This window comes from Lotus japonicus, chromosome 1 (genome assembly GCF_012489685.1).
Source record: "Lotus japonicus ecotype B-129 chromosome 1, LjGifu_v1.2".
Lineage (NCBI taxonomy): Eukaryota > Viridiplantae > Streptophyta > Magnoliopsida > Fabales > Fabaceae > Lotus > Lotus japonicus.
In genome coordinates this window covers 131,769,347-131,784,639 of record NC_080041.1, presented here as the reverse complement: position 1 = coordinate 131,784,639, position 15,293 = coordinate 131,769,347, and the positions used below count along the sequence as shown (strand labels likewise).

The 15,293-nt window shown below is 42.0% G+C and overlaps 1 protein-coding gene across 1 annotated transcript; it reads right to left on the bottom strand.

The window, feature by feature from the left end:
• Positions 1–11,115: 11,115 nt before the first annotated feature.
• LOC130730880 (U1 small nuclear ribonucleoprotein C) lies at positions 11,116–13,328 on the bottom strand. Its single transcript, XM_057583017.1, has 5 exons — positions 12,880–13,328; positions 12,755–12,797; positions 12,553–12,594; positions 12,257–12,461; positions 11,116–11,766 (listed from the first exon to the last, which is right to left on the bottom strand). The coding sequence occupies exons 1-5, from the start codon at positions 12,885–12,887 to the stop codon at positions 11,498–11,500; spliced, it is 567 nt and encodes a 188-aa protein (XP_057439000.1). The 5' UTR covers positions 12,888–13,328; the 3' UTR covers positions 11,116–11,497.
• Positions 13,329–15,293: the final 1,965 nt, after the last annotated feature.

Here is a 15,293-nt window from a genome sequence, read left to right as displayed (position 1 = left end):
GGTTTTGAATTTTGGCACCTCACCCCACGTTTAGCTGGTGGTCTTCGCGCACGTGACTCTATTGCCACGTGGGTGGTCCTGAGTCGTGGGTAACCGTTGCTATTCGTGGCATCGTGGGTATATGCACGTGCTTGCCGTGCTTGTAGATGCTCGTTACTCGGTAACTGCCTCTTCCGTTAAGATGATCGAGATTCCTTCATCTGCTGAGTTTGTCGAGATATAGCTCTCACTAACTTGACTTTGAGGGACACCATGTGCTGAGTTACCGGTTTCGCCATAACCCTTTCTGTCGAGAACGCACCTTTGCACCATGATGTCGAGAATCGTAGTACTCGTAATTTTAGCTTAACAGTTGCCCCCCAAGAATGTTGGTTGTCGACTGCTTTAGCTTGAAGACACCAAGCATTTTTTATCACACCCGTTCAATTTCAACGATTCAAATACTTTGTGTTTTTGACCGTTCGATCCTCAGGTCCAATCGATAGCCATAACGTCTGCTGTCTTTCCACTAGCTGACAGTTATAGCCTTTTTAGGGCCATGATTTCATCTATGTCAGAAAGTTAAGAGGTGACATGAGTTAACTAATAAAATAATCACTTGGACCCCAAATTTTTATAAATTACTGCTCAATGCGGCCTGGGTTCCGTTTGCCCTCCTGCTGTGCATTTTACTTTATCGAAAAGGGCATTAAAGAGGTTTCTCTTGTAGGAAACTCAAGGTGCAACCTCTCCTATTCGCGAAGCAGAAGCTCTTCCAGGCAAGGATGATATCCCTATGCCTCCTCCAAAATCGACTGCCACTGTGCACCCTTCGCCTCAAGCCAAGGGTGGCTCCTCATCTCATGTGTCTAGTGAAAAGCTTGACACTTTATTTGAGGAGGACCCGCTGGCAGCTTTGGATGGCTTTCTCGATGGCACCTTAGACTGGGATTCTCCACCCCATCAAGCTGATGCCACTGCTGAGACTGCTCAATCTAGTGGGGTGGCTAACCTTCAGCAAATCGAGGAGAGCATGGGTTGGCTGAAGGCTATTGTTTTCGCCAGCGGATTTCTCGACCAGATTCAAGTTGATCCTCAAGCGAGTCATGCTGCTAAGGAATTGCTCGTCTTCCTACTTGGCCAAAAGCTTGATTCTCATCAGGCTGCTGCTTTGGCCAACCTTCAATCTTTCTTAGTGGATGCTTTAGCCACTTTTCATCAAGTCAAGGACGTTGGCCAAGCTGTCAGCTTTAAGGAAGCAAAAGTCTCTTCTGGCAAAGCTCAAGTTGCAGCGATGAAAGAAGACTTCAAGAAATTTACTGCTAGGAAGGTTTTGATTGCGGATGAAATTTCTGATGTCGACACTAAACTTGAGGAGCTGCATCGAGAGATTGCCAAGTTGGAGAAAAGGCGAGCTGATTTGGTCGAGGAAGGCCCTGCTGTGAAAGCTCAGTTGGATGCGCTTACTAAGGAGTCCAAGGCTCTGATCATCTCGACAAAGGATGTTATCAAGGAGTTGGAGATTGACCAGGCCGTGAAGAATGATCTCGACGCCAAGATTGCCACCTTTGCTGATCGCTTGAATTCTTTTAAATTTCTGCTTTAGGACTTTCTCTTATCAATATGTAATGATGGCACTATTCTAACCATGGCTTTCGATGCCGATTTGCATGTAATATTTCGACAATGGTTCTGGCACGTAGGCCATATAATTTGACGTTTAATTTGCCAAGTCTTTTCAGTTTCCACTATGCATTTATTCTGACGGCTATTCACTTATTGTTGCGCCGTTCAAACTCCATTGCACCCCCTTACGTAGTCGTTACTTGGTTTCTGGGAAATAAGCCAATTTATTGCAATCTTATACCACGTTTTCTTGATTCAATGTAAGTCTTTGTTCATTAAAGGCCAAAGCTATTTACGATGTTAGTGGTAATTTACATGGCCTGTAACCATAAGATGAAGAGTTGGCAACTGATTGCCACTAATTAATGCACTTCTTTGTTGTTATACTATAAATAGAGCGTTTTTGGTTACTTCTCTTCAGTAACTTCTTCAGACTCTCCCTTGTTTCTTTTCCAGAATTCCTTCCCTGCTCTTACAAACCCCTTTAGCCATGGCTAGCCGTCGTGTTCTTAACCAAATCCGGGGCTTGGCCTTTGATCAGGACCTATTTTGGGAGTTGCACTCTTCTCTTTCTTTGGCTGAAGAGCTTACTTCTCTTTTAGCCTTCTGCGTGAAGCTGTACCCCTATATGAAGAACACCGAGAGCTTACTGCTCGAGTGTTCTTTGCTGAACACCAAATTGATGAGAAGATGGAGGAATTTGAAGCGTTGAAGGCTGCTCTGAACCAAGCGGACCCTGAGGGGAGTGTGGGAGCTCTGAAAGCCTTAGTGGACAAGCTTTCTACCACCGCCCGTGAAGAGCTGGATATTCGACAGGAGAAATCGCGACTGGAATCCCAACAAGAAGATGTCTTAAGACGCATGGAGCCTCTTAGGGTCAGATACGATAGTTATAGGGCCAATCCTCCCTTTTAAAGTTTCTTTGCCATAGTTGTAATGCTCCATTCTAATTAATAAAACATTCGAGTTTGGCAATTTATTCTCTTTTACTTCCTTATTCGATGTTTATTTCATGCACCGTTGGCTTATACGTTTTTAAATATTTGCCATTTATCGTCATTTGTCGATTTCGACCTCCTAATTCTTTAATCGAATAGGCGTTGTTTAGAAGTACTTTCTCGACTGTGAAAGGGCCTTCCCAGTTTGGAGCCCACTTTCCGTATCGTTTATCCCTTTTATCGATTGGTAAGACAACCTTCCATACGTAATCACCGGGCATAAAAGATTTGACTCTAACCTTTTTATTATAAGCTTTAGCAACGCGGTCCTTTTGCCTGGTTAAGGTATCCAACACCAATAGTCTTTCTTCGTCGAGATCGACTAATTCATCAAGCATCATATTCCAATAATCTTCACTTGGAATTTCCTCTTGCCTTTGAATTCTGCATGACTGTAAATATACTTCTGCTGGCAATACCGCTTCTTGGCCGTATGCTAGTCGAAATGGCGTTGCTCCGGTAGCTTCCTTAGGTGAATTCCTGTAAGCCCAAAGCACTTGGCCTAACGTTTGATGCCAGTTTTTAGGTTTTCGACCGACATGTTTTTTAATCAAAGAGATTAATGCTTTATTGGCCGCTTCTACTTGGCCGTTCGCTTGGGCATAGTAAGGAGTCGAGGTTAGGAGTTTTATACCCCAAGATTCCGCGAATGATGCCACTTTTTGGCTTATAAATACGGTGCCTTGGTCTGTAGTAAGTGACTCAGGTAACCCGAAACGATACACTATGTGATTCTGAACGAAATCGATCACCGTGTCCTGGGTAACATTTTGTAGAGGAATTGCCTCTACCCACTTGGTAAAGTAATCTATAGCCACTATTATGTACTTGTGTTGCCTAGAAGAACATGGGTTAATTTCGCCAATTAGGTCTAAAGCTCATCCCTTGAATGACCATGGTTTAATGATCGAGTGTAATTCACTTGCTGGCACGTGTTGTATCCCTGCGTGTCTCTGGCAATCTTGGCACCCCTTGGCATACTCCATGCAATCTTTCATGATAATAGGCCAATACATCCCTTGTCGAAATAGGATCCATTTCATCTTGATTCCTGCCTGGTGGGCACCACATAACCCATCGTGAACAGCCGAGATTGCTATGAGCGCGTCGTCTTCGCTTAAACACTTCAGTAGTGTTCCGTCGACGTTTTTCTTGAATAACTCGTTTCCAATGATGACATAGCTCATTGCCCTGTACTTTGTCTTTCTGTCTGTAGTACCCACAGGATTTTGCAAGTAATCGACAATTGGCTTTCTCCAATCATTAGGTGCCATATTGTCAATGACCAGGATGTTGAGGTCAGAGGGGTTTAGTTTTTCTTTGACCTCGATAAGCTCTTTTAGCCTGCATTTATCGACCATATATCCTGACGCGATTTGTGCCAATTCATTGGCCTCTTGATTGTCTACCTTGGAAACATGGCCTAGCCTAGCTTCGTCGAATTTGGCCAACAAATTATTAGCTTTCGTGTAGTACCTAGCTAGATTTTCACTGACGCATTTATATTCCTTAGTAAGTTGCTTTATTACCAACTCAGAGTCTCCTTTTACGACAACATTCTTTGCCCCAAAGGCTATCAGGATTTCGAGGCCTGATATCAATGCCTCATACTCGGCCTCATTGTTCGAGCAATTTTTCTTAATCCTAAACTTGAATTTCGTGGGGATGCCCCCTGGGGATACTATGAACATCCCGATTCCGGTGCCATTTTTATGGCTGGAACCGTCGAAAAATAGCTTCCAAGGTTGGATGCCCACATAAGTTACAATTTCTTTAGGCAAAGCATGATCTACTAGGAAATCAGCAATTGCCTATCCCTTCACTGCCTTTAGTGGGGCGTAAGTGAGTGAATATTCGGTTAGGGCTAGAGCCCATTTACCAATTCGACTATGCAAGATAGGTTTAGATAACATGTGCTTTATTATATCATAATGAGAAAAAATCATTACATCGATTGGCTTTATATAATATTTCAGCTTTACACAAGAGAAGTATAAGCATAAGCACAATTTCTCGATCATGGTGTATCGAGTTTCTGCATCATTCAACACCCTACTTAAGTAAAATATGGCTCTTTCCTTGCTATCTTCATCTTCTTGAGCCAACATGCTTCCAATGGTTCCATCCGTGGCAGAGATATACAGCTTCATTGGCTTTCCTCTTATAGGTGGTGCCATTACAGGTGGGCTGGACAAGTACACTTTGAGTTCATTGAACGCTTTTTGGTGCTCTGCTTCCCAGCGGAACGCATCTTCTTTTTTAAGTCGAAGAAGTGGGGAAAATGATTTAGTCTTCTCGCTGAGGTTGGCAATGAATCTCCTTAGGAAGTTAATCTTTCCCAATAATGATTGCAGTTGTTTCTCGCTGGTTGGTGGACTTGTGTCGAGAATGGCTTTAGCTTTGTTTTTGTTGATCTCGATGCCCTTTTTATGCACCACAAAACCCAAAAAATCACCTGCAATAACACCAAAGGCACATTTAAGGGGATTCATCTTCAAGCCATATTTCCTCATCCTCTCAAAGGATTTCCTTAAATGGGCTAAATGGTCATCCCTCGATGGGGATTTCACCACAATATCATCGATATACACCTGCATAAAAATTTCAATAAAGTCATGGAAAATGGTGTTCATTACCCTTTGGTAGGTCGCGCCAGCGTTTTTCAGTCCAAATGGCATGACCACCCACTCATATGTCCCCAAGGCACCAGGGCATCGAAAAGCTGTCTTCGACACATCTTCTTCTGCTATGAAGATTTGGTTGTAGCCTGAATAACCATCTAACAGGCTTAGGTATTCGTGGCCGGCAGCTGAATCCACCATCATCTCGGCAACGGGCATGTGATACTCGTCTTTTGGAGTGGCAGCATTAAGATCTCGAAAGTTAATGCAAACCCTCATCTTTCCGTTTTTCTTGATCACTGGGACCACGTTAGCCAACCAATCCACGTATCGAGCTGTTCTGATAAATTTGCACTTGAGGAGTCTCTCGATTTCTTCCTTGATTTTCACCAACACATCTGGATGGAACCTCCTGGGTAATTGCTTGACTGGTTTCTTGTCTTCTTTGATGGGAAACTTCAATTCCACTAATTCTCGACTAAGGCCAGGCATTTCATCGTAATCCCAAGCGAAACAGTCTTTGAATTCCTTGAGTAGTTTCACCATCTTATCCTTTAATTCCGGGTCGATAAGCGCACTGATGTATGTTGGCCTCTTTTCTAAACCATCACCCAAGTCCACTTCTTCCAAAGGGTCTTGTGCTTCCATTTTCTTGGAAACGTCGACCACTGGCTTCTCGAAACCTAATGGACCGTCATCGTAGATGCAATCTAGCCTCGAATTACGAAGGTCATCGAATTCGCATTCATCGACACTCTGCTCGTTTTCTTCTATGCACGTGTTACCCTTATTTGTTGTTGCCTCCTCCTGAGATGTCATTTCGACAGGCAGAATTGAGGCATTGGCTTCGTCAGTAGCCATTTCTTTGGCTATTCTTGCGGCCTCTAAGGCCGTCCTTATTCTGTTTTCGGCTGCGTAAGCCGAAATTCGAGCTAGGCTCGAATTAATCATCTTTAACCTCATTTTGCCACTCAGTTGTGGCATCCTTTTCTTCATCGCTGTGCCATCCACTCATGACATCAGGTTTGTATGCTTCATTAAGGTTTAATCCCCTTATGGGATCCAACGTCACCGAGTACTCCGAGTACGGGTTGAAATATTGAGAGGCCACTGTGTCTAGAGGAGCAATTGTGGCTAAACTTTTCTTGAAATTCTTTTTGCCGACGTAACCTGTCTCCGCTAAGTAGTAGCTCTGATCTGCTTGCACGTTCTCGACGACCCCATCTGATTTCCAAATGGAGATACGTTGGTGCAGGGTTGAGGGCACTGCCCCCACGCCGTGGATCCATCCTCTCCCCAATAGCAGGTTGTAGTTGGCTTTTGAGGGCACCACGATGAACAATGTGGAACGGGCCACCGTTCCTATGGTTATGTTCAACATAATTGCTCCTAAAGAAGAACCTGTCTTCCCTTCGTAATCGGAAAGGACCATGTCGTGAGGGATTAGGTCTGCTTCAGTTTTACCCAACTTCTTGAGCATAAACTTAGGCATTAAATTGATTGTGGCCCCTCCGTCGACAAGAACTTTATTGACTCCTTTTTCGTCGACTTTGGCCCAAACGAATAACGGCTTCACGTGGCTTTTCATCTGCTCCGTTGGCCTCTGGAAAATAGCTCTTTCGTCTTCGACGGATCCTTTTTGCATCACGTAGTAGCACAAGGGGTTGTCATCTGGCTCTTCCTCGTCGTAGTAGTCTTCTTCATTCTCGGTGACCTCCGAGATTCTGTCGAATTCAGCGGGTAAGATAGACACTATGCAGATGATGTTAAGATCTTCCCCCTCACTGTCATCGAAATCCTCGAGCATGTCTTCATCCTCATCCTCGACAACATCCTTCCCTTTTTCCTTAGCTGGATTTGGTGGCACGGTTACTCCTTGTTTGATGGCGTGGTCAAGTTGATTAATGATTGACGCCACACTAGGTTCATTGTGCGGGTTGTCTTCTGGCTTTATGGCCCATAATGAACGGAACTTGCCACCCCTTTCCCTTTCCGCTTTCCTTTTCCTCAGGAAGCGTCGGAACTGAGTTCTGGTCATTTGTTCAGGAGCATAATAGTTCCCAGAGCCATAGGAATAGTTCCGCGACACACGGGAATTGTTGATGTAAGAAGACCCCTGGCCTAAGTCGATTTTCTGCCACTTGGGGTATGGTTTTGGCCTTGGAGGTGCTGGCTTAAACCATTGATTTTTTGGTAACCCAGCATCAGGGACATAAGTCTTGTCCTTACTTCTTAACTTTTGGCCTTTATGGCCATCGAGTTCTTGATCTCTCTCAACCCACTCCTCGTGGGGGTACTTCAGTCTCCTGGATACAGGAGCTTTCTTCTGATAATGCCTTTTCATTTCTGAATCTTGGTAGGCCTTGGCTGCGGATTTGTCGAAAACAGCGCTGCATCGAGGGCACAGCATGACTTCTTTCTCGCCATCTTTGCTCCGGGATAGAAACTCGACAAGCGTTTCTCCAGCCTTGGGGTAAACCTCTTCCAAGCTCACCTCTTTCTCGACCTCTGGCTCTTCGACAGCTATGTTTTCTTCTCTTGCCTCTCCAAGCGTCAAGCCCAGACCTAGCTTTTCGGAAATGTCGACCATGTCAATGTAGAAAGGCTCTACATAGTTGGCCTCAGCTATCTGCAGTGGATCAGAGTCGATCTTCATTTGACTTTTGGCTTTTTCATCATACTTGAGTCTTCCTGAGTCCAATGCCCCTTGCACAAGGTCCCTGAAACGAACACACTGTGAGGTCAAATGGCCAAAAAAGTTGTGATATTTGCAATATTTCTTCCCTTTCCTTTGTTCAGGAGAAGGAAGTTTTTGGTCTTTAGGGACCACAAGCAAACCATCAGACACAAGTATATCATAAATTGCATCACATTTGGTCACATCAAAAGTATAAGTTTTCACAGCAGGAATCGTGTTCTTGGGGTTTTCCTCCCCAAGTTTGTTTTCACGTGGTTTTAACGCTTTACAAACATAAGGATCACCTGGCTGGAGTTCAGCCAGATTGACATCATTTGTGTCAACATCCGTAGGGATTTCTCGATAGACACATGGACTTTGACACACTGGATCAGCGTCTATGTACGCTACTTTTTCCTTCTTTGGCCACTTAGTAGTTTTGGCCTTTTCTTCAGACTTTTCGGCATTTAGCAATTCGATGTGCCTCACTCTATCTGCGAGCAGAGACATATCTCGAATGTACTGAGTATCGATTTTCTTTCTAATAGAATACTCTAAACCACCAGCGGCTAAGACCACCAACTCGTGTTCAGGGACGTGAGAGAAACATCGAGATTTAAGCATCCTAAACCTGTTTAGATAATCATCAATAGATTCCGCTGGCTTTCTTTTGACACTAGCTAAATCTTTCAAACTCACTTTGCACTCTCCCCTAAAGAACTGTTCATAGAAAATTCTTTCCAACTGGGCCCATGTATGGACTGACCTAGGAGCGAGGGTGGTGAACCAGGTAAATGTATTCTTAGTTAAAGAACTCGGGAAGTACTTCATTTTTAAATTTTCGTTGATGGCCAAGTCCCCTGCTTCGATTTGGTACCTGGCTATGTGTTCTACAGTGGACTCTCCTGAATCCCCGGAGAACTTAGTGAATTTGGGGACCTTCCAGCCTCGAGGAAGCTCGGATTCGAGAACTTCCTCTGTAAAGGCTGACACAAAATGGGGTCTATTCGCAAAACCCACGTTGAAGCCATGTTGATTCAACAATTGTTCCACTACGGCAGCAACATTTTGTTGCCCCCCAGCATTCTGGTGTCGAATTCTTTCTAACACACTATCAGCATGTTCTTCCCTGTTCACCATATACACATTTTGCAACGGTGGCTGCATTGCCTCGTTTCCCCCAAACAAAGGGTTTGCCCCCATGTTTTGGTGTTGTGGCGCTTGATAGCGCACAGGAGCGGGTACATGGTTAGGCACTGGAATCTGGTTAACCCCTGGTGCTGGTTGGATTTCGACTGGTGCCCCCAGGGCTGTCGCCAAACGATCCATCTGACGTGCCAAATGCTGATTATTGGCATTATTATTTTGGAGCACGGGGTTAATTATCTCACCTATCTGACGAGACAACATGTTAACCATTTCATGGTTACTATCGTCGACTTGCTGCCTAATGGCTTGAAGTGAACCAGTGTTCATACCTGTGGACAAATAAATCTGTGAACTAGACCCAGGGATAGTGCCAGGAGGGCTAACTTGACTCCCTAAGTTCAACATTGTTCCATTTGCCCCAAAGGGGGGTATGCTAAAAGGAGGGACATTCTCGGGGAATGTCGAATATGTGCCCTGTATGCCTTGCATTATAGACATGGGCATACCATAAGGCATATCTCCTCTCATAATAGTTGGAACAATTTGTGCCTGCACTGATGTAGATACAGACATTTCTGCCATTGCAGAGACTGTCACATTCTGGGTTGGCATAGTGATGCCAGGTCCCATCCCAGTAGACACTTCTTCATTGTTATTACCACTACTCCCCCCGGGGCTACCTTGATTGCCCACGTTAGACCCTTGGGGGGAAGTTCTTCCTTGATTGCTTGCCATACTTATAGTCTTACCACTTCTCAGGTGCATATAAATCACAATCAAGGCAAGTAGCAAATACCAAATAGCATGCAATAAACTAAACACACAAAACGCTTCTGTAAAACTTAGTTTTCACAAAAACGATCCCACCAGGTGTGCCAATTTGTTTACGTGGATTTTTGGTAAACAAATATCCTCTTAGTTCGACTAAATGAAGTTTAGATTCAGGGTCCTTTTGAGAAAACGCTTTGCCAAAGTGTTGTGTGTGTGTAAGTGCTTTTTCGACAACAACGAGTTGGTTTAAACAGAACTGAATTTCATTAAGCACGGGTCAATTACAAAGAAATCACATACATCAAAATAACACAAAAGCTACAAGAGATGAGGATCTCGACAGGAAAATGCATAAAGGAACTGGGAATTAACAAGCTTAAATACAAGAAAACTAAAGTGTTGGTTCTGCAACATACTCCTTCATCATCATGTTTTGCTCCTTGAGTCTCATTGATGCGGACATTTGGAGCTTTTTGGTGAATTTTCAGAGTTTGAGTTGGGAACCTCCTCTTCTGCTGCTGCTTCCTCTATTTATAGTTTTCTTTCTCCCCACGTTCTTGGCGGTTTTTCTTGAATGCATGATGGCTTCGTGGGTTTTGAATTTTGGCACCTCACCCCACGTTTAGCCGGTGGTCTTCGCGCACGTGACTCTATTGCCACGTGGGTGGTCCTGAGTCGTGGGTAACCGTTGCTATTCGTGGCATCGTGGGTATATGCACGTGCTTGCCGTGCTTGTAGATGCTCGTTACTCGGTAACTGCCTCTTCCGTTAAGATGATCGAGATTCCTTTATCTGCTGAGTTTGTCGAGATATAGCTCTCACTAACTTGACTTTGAGGGACACCATGTGCTGAGTTGCCGGTTTCGCCATAACCCTTTCTGTCGAGAACGCACCTTTGCACCATGATGTCGAGAATCGTAGTACTCGTAATTTTAGCTTAACAGGTATTTAACTATTTACAAATTCTCTGCCAAGGTGGATTGCTAGCAGTATCAGTGCCGAACCTTTGCTGTAAAAATCAACCATTCTTTGGCATCAACCATTTATTAATCTTATTTTGTGAAGAAAAAAACAGCATTCATCGTAGGACAAATGCGCCACGACATCCTCAAACATTTGGAAAACAAATTTAAGTACTGCTAGTAGCAAATATCAACAAAGTTACTATGTACAAAAGTCTGAGTTAATGGCTCTTGATATTAATCCTTGACCAAACTAGCAGTGGTGACTATTAAGTTTATAATTATGATAAAGTGATGAAAATAATTGCAGAACAAAATTGTCGACATATATGTCAGAAAATTCCAAGCAATTAGCACTTAATGAATTCCTTCATCCAGGAATAGTATCCGTACAATTTTTCCCACAGCCATGGTGCTTGACAAACTATAGACCACAAATCTCAATGTTATAAGCTCCAAATTTAAGATGGCAAGTGAGGATCCTCATTTGGCTGACTGCTAACAGGTAGAGCATAAAAATCTCTATTCATATGACTCTCATGGCAGATAAAATTAAGCAGTATGAATGAGTAATCCAGCTAGTGTAAGATTCTCTGCAAATACTAAGCTTTACCCCCCTGTTACCAATAGAAAATAGTATGGAGGTGAAACTTTTATTGAACAAGTATGGCATCAGGTAATTCCATGCAACATAGCATACTTGATTTGACCACGTCAGTGATTGCCTTCAGGTGCTTGAGCATTGGAATTGTAACTATCATAACCTCCATAACCTCCTGTCGGTGGCGCAGATGGATTGGCTTGATACGTCGCTGAGGAAGCCGTAGACGGAGCACCATTTGAAGCTGGTGTTGCAGTATTTCCAGGACCTATTGGTGGGGGAGCTAGTGTAGGGGGCCTGGGTAGGTTAGGTGCTTGACCTGGTACCAAGGGAGCGCCAGGTGGAGGTACCGCTTGTGGCATGCCCGGCGCAGGATAATATCCTGTGAACTCCAATTAAAAACAAGTTACATAACATAAGGCTAGAATAAGCAACTAGTTGATAATGCTTGAACATGACCCACCCAATTTTCCAGAGCTTTTGGCACAAAATATAAAGTTGCAAGTTCAAAACATTCTGACCAAGTAAAAAGATAAATATAGGCATAAAATTTCGTATATTTCTATTTAATAAAATAATCGATTTTTTTAAAATGAGAAGCCAAACAATCGGGCAGCACAGTTGAACAATGAAAATTGAAATTTCCACGAAAGGCAATTACAGTAATGGAAGCCAAACAAGTAATTTGCAGTGAACCATTAACATGTCCATAATCATAGTCAACGTAAACAGAATAGAAGAACCGCAAATAACTGTGAGTAAAATGCAGGAGAAAGTTGCTTGAATGAAAGAGGTGAAAAGATGATATTCATCTGGTGCAACAAGAACTGGTCTAGGCAAAAGGGGTCTCATCCCTGGGATTAGTTGTTGACCTCCCGGGATTGGTGCATTTCCGGAGATGGGCAATCTTGGTGGTGGCAGGATAGGATAAGGAGGCCTTTGAGCCATCATGGGATTATAAGCAACACCAACCTGCTGAAAAGCCGCAGCTTGCCCGAGATGTTCTTTGATCCTCTGATCAATTATACTTTGAGTTTGTTGTTCTTCAAATTGCTGGTAGTACAATCTCACATTTGCCTGTACTAATCATAAACAGAGACATAAACATCATAAACATATACAATGTGATGCACTTATTTTAAGAAGCAAGGAAATTTTTTCATGGTACCTTGTGTTTGTAACCTGCATTATGCTGCTTCCTCACAGATGGCTACAACATACAAAGTAAATTTAATCCTAAATGCATCAGGTACCATCAACTCACAAGTTGAGTTAAAAAATCACAATTAACAACACAACCCCATCGCAATTTGCAAGCAGGGAAAAAAACATGTTATTCATTGCTGTTACAGATGAAGTGAGAAACTTACAGAATCATGGGTCAAGTAGGTATCGCAGTAGTCACAATAGTACCTGCAAATAGGAGCAAGAGAATGAATCAAGGAATAAAGAGTAACGTGGATTCGATTAAGCTGAAATTCCAGTAACAAAGTACCTAGGCATCGCTGTTCGAATGTGTAATTTTGATATTTGCTTCTTCTTCTTCGAGAGTTGATTGATTGGTGATTCCTGCAAAGACAAAAACCCTAGACCAGAACTTGGTACGGTATCGTTCCTGGAACAAGAAAGTTAAAACCCTGTAAAGAGTTGAGAAGAAGAAGATAATAATAACAATATTTATAGAAAATGTTTCTCTATGAATTATTCTTAAAAATCTTCCTAATGGTATTTTTTTCAAAAATCTATTAAATCTTTCAAAAGGACTGATTGCATTTTTACTCAGGACATGTTTGAAAAACTCATTTAAGATTCACGTTTGGCCGACCAATGTTTTCAGAAACAATAAATAGTTGCTTTTGGATTTCTAGATCCACGTTTGACCTCTCTAAATTTGAAACCAAACACACTCATTCATCTAACATGATGGTACGTTTAGGTTCCATCAGATTTAAAATAAGTAATTTTTATCATTGAATGTATCGACGTGTTAGAATCAAGTTGAGGGACTTCCAAAACTAAATAGACCTTGCTTAGTTAGCCTTTATATAATGACATGACGTCCAAGTCAAACTAGGCTAGCTCCTCATTGTCTTTCTGAAGCCTTCTTAATTTTTAATTGCCAGATAGATGTAGAGACTCATCCTTGGTTCCTATCGGTTAGGGCCCTTGAAGAACCATGCACTAATTTTTTTATAGTTGTTTACTATAATCCAAAGAAGGAGTGATGCGAAGAAGGAATTCTTTCGTACTCACTCACAAGAAAGAAGTGTCTTAAGCAGTGTGCTCACGACCACTCTAAAAAACATAATTAATACCAACAAATTAAAACCCTAAGAGTTAAATTTTGTAAATATAATCCCTAAAACTATTGCAAGAAGAATGGAGATAAGAAACTAACTTTGCGGAGGAAACCGATAGACTTTAATTGGCTCCATGAGCTACTTTGAAGGTTTTGTGAACGTGGAAGCAGAGCCGTGTAGGCCTTTAGGCAATTGCCTCAATTGCCTAAGACCTCAATTGCCTTAAGGCCATGGAGAAATAAATCGGTACTTATAATATATAATATATATATATATATATATTATTGAGATAAAGAGAGGTAATAGAATAATAAAAAACCAAATTATATTAATTGTAGTGTGGGTAATGTAGTGGTATTTTGTAAAGTGTTAGAAAATCTCTTATTGTTCATAATTTTTATTTATTTATTGTTAAATCATATCTAAGCTGAACAATGGTAAAAAAGATCGAATGAGTTAACTATTTAATCTATTGAAAGCGACAACAAGTGTATTCTGTTGGCTAAATATGCATTGGAAATCGTGATCTTGAATTTCAATACTTTAAACAGATTTCCTAACTGAAAACCAAACATGCACTTATCCGCCACAAAAAGTTGTAGATGTTGAAAATGGCCACAATATATTTGTATGTGTATACATAATCACCGGTAATATATACTATGACAGCCATCACTCTCCATGAGATTATTTCCAAACACATATATGTAGCAGTCTCATCGATCATCGCATCCACAATATATAATATCAAGGGGCCCTCCATTGACGGCACAATTGTATTCGTCTTCGATGTCAATTTGCAATGGATAGAACCTTTTGCTTCAAAGTTGAAAGGGAATTGCATATTTCATGCCCTTTTTCTTCTTTTGCAGATTGCTGTCATTTTTATATATATAAGTGGTCGAGTGGTTATCATGTGGTTAGAGGAAACACTTGACAAATATCCAATATGAATATTATGTCATCACCAAAAAGGGAAACGCCCTTTACATGACAATTTGACACCCTTTTATTCACTTGAAAGTGAAATCAAATAATAAAGTGACAAGAAACTGCCAAGTGTGTATATAACTTTAGTTTAGTGCGAATTATTCTGGTTTTCCACTTAGATTTAGAGCATATTATCAATATATTGGAAGAGATATCAAACGGGAAATTAAAAAAAGGCTTAATTACAACTTTGGTCCCCGACGTTTACCAAAGCCACGATTTTGGTCCCCCACCTAATTTAATTACATGGATGGTCCCCGACGTTGTAGGCCGTGTGCAACGTTAGTCCTACCATTTATTTCTTAATGGAGGAGGCTTACGTGGACGTCTAGTTTGAGAGAAAAATGAGATATGAGGAGAGAGGGAAGCACATGAGTATCACGTGAACTCACATGAACCTTATATGAACCCATTATACCCAAATCTGAAACCCTAGGATCTAAATCGCGTTACCTTCTTCGTTCCAGGGAGGTCAGAGGTTTGGGTATAATGGGTTCAGATAAGGGTCACGTGATACTCACGTGCTTCCCTCTCTCCTCATACCTCTTTTCTCTCTCCAACTGGACATCCACGTAAGCCTCCTCCATTAAGAAATAAACGGTAGGACTAACGTTACACA